The 4,985-nt window shown below is 37.2% G+C and overlaps 1 protein-coding gene across 1 annotated transcript; it reads left to right on the forward strand.

The window, feature by feature from the left end:
• LOC137749306 (phospholipase D alpha 4-like) lies at positions 1 to 3,155 on the forward strand. Its single transcript, XM_068489401.1, has 4 exons — positions 1 to 93; positions 399 to 959; positions 1,048 to 2,245; positions 2,702 to 3,155. Exons 1-4 carry the CDS (start codon positions 1 to 3, stop codon positions 3,145 to 3,147), a joined length of 2,298 nt encoding a protein of 765 aa, XP_068345502.1. The 3' UTR covers positions 3,148 to 3,155.
• Positions 3,156 to 4,985: the final 1,830 nt, after the last annotated feature.

Consider the following 4,985-nt stretch of genomic DNA (forward strand, 5'->3'; position numbering starts at 1 on the left):
ATGAAGGGAAAAGTACATAAGTTTCTCCATGGAACTCTTGAAGCTAACATCTTCCATGCCACACCTTACTCACCACCACCATTCCCCTTCAATGTAAGTATTGTCACAAGCTAGCTATCGTTGTTATTTTTTTTTATATGCTTACAATTTTATCAGCAATAATCGTTCATTTGAACTCAGCACACACCTCCTCTAGTAAAGTAGTACCGGTAGAGAAAACCGTCATGTTTTACGTATAGTAGTTTACCGTGTAGCTATTGATTTTTATAAGTTTCCAATGCATTATACATGCAAGAGGTAGAAGGCTAATTAATCATTCCTCTACCATTTGTTGTCTCAAACTCAAAGAGTTGGGTTTTTGCTCTAACGGAAAATTGTGTGGAAATCTTGTTTTGCAGTGTATTTTTGCCACTGGGAAGCCTGCATATGTGACCATCAAAATAGACAACAAGAAAGTAGCAAAGACGACCCATGAACGAGACCGTGTGTGGAACCAAACCTTTCAAATCCTTTGTGCTCATCCGCCTGATTCGACCATTACCATTACCATGAAAACAAAGTGCTCCATCTTGGGAAAATTTCAAATTCAGGCACATGAGATACTAAACGAAGCAAGTTTTATCAACGGTTTCCTCCCTCTTGTAATCGAAAATGGGAAGCCAAATCCAGAACTCAAGCTCCGGTTCATGTTATGGTTTAAGCCCGTGCAGTTTGAACCAACTTGGGGGACAATAACTGATAATGGTGGATTCAAGGGGCTGAGGAATGCATCATTTCCACAAAGATCCAACAGCCATGTCACTCTTTATCAAGATGCTCACCATTGCTCAACTTTCAACCCTACGCCGGAGTTCTGTGGGACTCCGAGAAGACTATGGGAAGATGTTTACAAAGCCATTGAGGAGGCAACACATTTGATTTACATTGCGGGCTGGTCTTTCAATCCTAAGATGGTTCTGGTAAGTAGAATTCCAACACAATTTTCCAATCTATAAATAAATACTGTGTCTTTTGTTTTCCGGAGCCTAATATTGTGCTCTTAATTAGGTCAGGGATCTTCAAACAGACAACCCGCGTGCGCGAGGGGTGAAGCTCGGTGAATTACTAAAGCAGAAGGCTGAGGAAGGTGTGGCAGTGAGAGTAATGCTTTGGAATGATGAAACTTCTTTGAAAATCATCAAGAACAAAGGAATAATGGGAACACATGATGAAGATGCATTTTGTTACTTTGCGCACACGAAAGTGATATGCAAATTGTGCCCTAGATTGCACGACAAGTTTCCCACAATCTTCTCTCACCATCAGAAAACCATATCTGTAGACATCAAATCTAGCACCAGTGCAAGTGACAGAGAAATCATGAGCTTTGTTGGGGGTTTAGATCTTTGCGATGGGCGCTATGACACACAGCAACATTCGTTGTTTCAAACCCTCAATACAGAATCACATTGTGCTGATTTCTACCAGACCAACATTTCCGGGGCTAGCCTTCAGAGAGGAGGGCCAAGAACGCCGTGGCATGATGCTCACGCTTGTATAACCGGCGAGGCTGCTTGGGATGTACTAACAAATTTCGAGCAACGATGGACTAAGCAATGTGATCCCTCTTTATTGGTCCCTTCTATCACATTAACAAGCCTCTTTCAACAGACTTATGCAATTAAACCCTCTGAGAGGGGCTGGAATGTTCAAGTTCTTAGGTCAATTGACAATGTTTCAGCAAGCCAATTGTTTCAAAGCCTAACCGTGGAGCATAGCATTCATGACGCCTACGTTGAAGCAATTAGGCGTGCCGATAAGTTTCTATACATCGAGAACCAGTATTTCATGGGAGGGTGCTATCTGTGGGAGAACGATCAGCATTGTGGATGTAGAAACTTGATCCCCGTTGAAATTGCACTAAAAGTGGTCCATAAGATCAAAGCAAAGGAGAGGTTTGCAGTGTATATTGTGATTCCGATGTGGCCAGAAGGGTTACCTGAGAGTGAATCTGTGCAGGATATACTTCATTGGACTAGAGAGACGATGTCAATGATGTATAAATTGATTGGAGAAGCCATAAAAGAAAGTGGAGTTGAAGGGCATCACCCGAGAGACTATTTGAACTTCTATTGCCTTGCCAATAGAGAAGTTGAGATCCAAGGGGAGTTTGTTCCTCCTCATTCTCCTTACCATGCAACACAATATTGGAATGCACAAAAGCATAGGAGGTTCATGGTCTATGTTCACTCCAAGCTCATGATAGGTATGTATATAAATTTCAATATTTATTATTTTTTAAATAGTTATATATACATACATACATATATATATATATATATATATATATAGTATTTACCAATTGGCCGCATCTCCTACAGAAGCTAAAACCTATATATATATATATATATATATATAGTATTTACCAATTGGCCGCATCTCCTACAGAAGCTAAAACCTACTATTAGATTCACGTAGTTTACAATTTTGTGAGAAATGCAATCATTAATTTGATCGGTAAACATAATACATGCACCGTTACTTATTACTTATTAATTGATTCCGATTTCTACTTTTTCTTCAAATTAAAGTTGAATAATCCTACATATAGTCTGGCATCTATTAGAGATATTATCTGTAATATGGTACATTTAATAATGTGATCTAAGAAACTTAAATTATTAACGTAATTTCTCTTTGTTTGGTGCATACTATGTTCTAGTGGACGATGCATACCTTATCATAGGATCAGCAAACATAAACCAAAGATCCATGGACGGACACCGAGACACTGAGATCGCAATTGGATGCTACCAGTCCGACAATGGTGATAACAAGACGATGGTGAGCTCGAGAGGTGACATTGGAGCATACCGGATGTCATTATGGTATGAACACACAGGTCGTGCCGGAGAATTGTTCAAGCATCCTGAAAGCTTAGAATGCGTGCAGACGATGCGTTTTATCGGAGATCGGATGTGGAAAATTTACAGTGGAGAAGAAGTGATCGACATGGAAGGTGTTCATCTTGTGACATACCCCATGAATGTAACGGAGGAAGGATATGTTGAGGACCTTGTGGAAGGTAGTGGTGATCATTTTCCAGATACAAAGTCTATGGTGAAGGGCAAGAGATCAAAAGTGATTCCACCAATATTTACTACATAGACAATTAATTAGCCATTTTTAATATATATATTTTATTTTTTAATTCTTTTAAGAGTTATTTATCTTATCTCAAAAAAATAAAATAAAAAAGGAGTTATTTATCAGTCATTGTTTACAGAAAATATGGAACTACACAAAATTTTCATTTGGCAAAACCCTTTGGTTGCGTTGCGTGAATAAGGAGAGTACTATTTTGATGTCAAGACTGCAAAAAATAAATATTAGCCAAATTAGTAATATTTGAAGCATCAGATTGAGTTTATAGGAATTGATGAACCATAGGGTTTGAGAAACATTGATATTTTATTGTAATAATTAAGTGGGCAAACAGTTTCAGATTGAATTGAATTTTTGTAAGAATGATTTATAAATCAAGACTTACAATATAAAGGGTTTGAATCATTGAACTTGGTATAGAGTGAGTCCCATAAGTAATCCCATTTTTTTGAACAAGGACAAACTTCTTTTGCTCACCGAAATACTATTTTTTTTTAATATCTCAAATTTGAATATGCACGATCTTGTCACTTAGTACTATGGTCTAGTAATATTCCTCTTGATTTGTAAGTGAGAGATCTTAGGTTTGATTCTCGCCAAAGACAAATTTGAACAACATTATTGCTAGCCTATTGTGAGGTTTAGCCTACCCCTCCCATGTAAGATCCCACATCGACCAACGGAGAGGGGGTGATGTGCCTTACCCCTCCCTATAGCACGAGACCTTTTGGGAACTCACTGGCTCCGGATCCCATAAGAGCTCCGAAGTTAAGCGAGTTTGGGCGAGAGCAGTCCTAGGATGGGTGACCCCCCTGGGAAGTTCTCGTGCCGAAACCTAAAAACAAAACCGTGAGGGAATGGTAAACCCAAAGCAGACAATATCGTGCTACGACGGAATCGAGCTGAGATTTTTATTAGAAATCATTTTAAAGAAAATTTTATGCTAAAAATTTTATAAGTATACAACATTACTAGAAGCGTTTTTTAATTATCTGAAAACGTTTTTAGCCTTTCAAATTACTACGAATCATTGATTAGAGAAACAAAAGGAAAAAGCACCCAAGATTATTATACAAAATTGCTCAGTTATGACTATCATATGATCCATATCCATATCCACTAGCTACCCCAGGTTGCTTTGCTTAGTAATTAATAGACCGAAAGAAGGGGAAATTGCAAATTTACAACACAACCTTGTCCATTGAGTCTCGAGGTGGAAAACAATTTATATGGTATGCGTACATCACGAGCAATGTTTTATGACAAAAGTTTACATATATTTTTAAGAATTGTTATTAGCATTTTAAATATTTTATATTTAGAAACAAAAATAAAATTATGAGGAGTGGACAATAGAATTTTTAAAGTACCAATAACAATTTTCTATTTTTATTTTATTGACATAACTGGAAATCATTTAAATTCTTTATTTTTTTAAATCGACACATTTAAGAATGAAAAGATGAACCCAATATCAAATCAAGGGTATTCATTTTTTTGTTAATAATTTTAACTTGAAATTAGAGTGTACTTCGCTAAAAGAAAAGCGGCAACTGTTGTTGAACTCCAACTATAGATGTATATGTGTCTAACCGGTGTTCCAATTTCAATTATTTGGATGCATGTCTATACGTGATTGGGTTTCAGCAGCATCTGTTTCCATTCTTCAACAGCTAAGTAGTACTCCAACGAATGTCCATAAAATGATGATGTGTTGGGAATTGGGATGTGGCAAAATGGAGGAAAGTTACAAAAACCCACATTCGATTCTTCTCTCATCAAAGACTACAATAAACCACGTGATATGTCTACTCTCTAGGGTTATAGTAGTCAAATCAAAA

This window comes from Pyrus communis, chromosome 11 (assembly GCF_963583255.1).
Source record: "Pyrus communis chromosome 11, drPyrComm1.1, whole genome shotgun sequence".
In the NCBI taxonomy this organism is placed as follows: Eukaryota; Viridiplantae; Streptophyta; class Magnoliopsida; order Rosales; family Rosaceae; genus Pyrus; species Pyrus communis.

Coding starts and splice junctions, on each gene's coding strand:
- LOC137749306 (XM_068489401.1), top strand. CDS start 1: ATGAAGGGAAAAGTACATAAGTTTCTCCATGGAACTCTTGAAGCTAAC. Junction 94..398: donor CACCACCATTCCCCTTCAAT/GTAAGTATTGTC, acceptor CTTGTTTTGCAG/TGTATTTTTGCCACTGGGAA. Junction 960..1,047: donor TCAATCCTAAGATGGTTCTG/GTAAGTAGAATT, acceptor GCTCTTAATTAG/GTCAGGGATCTTCAAACAGA.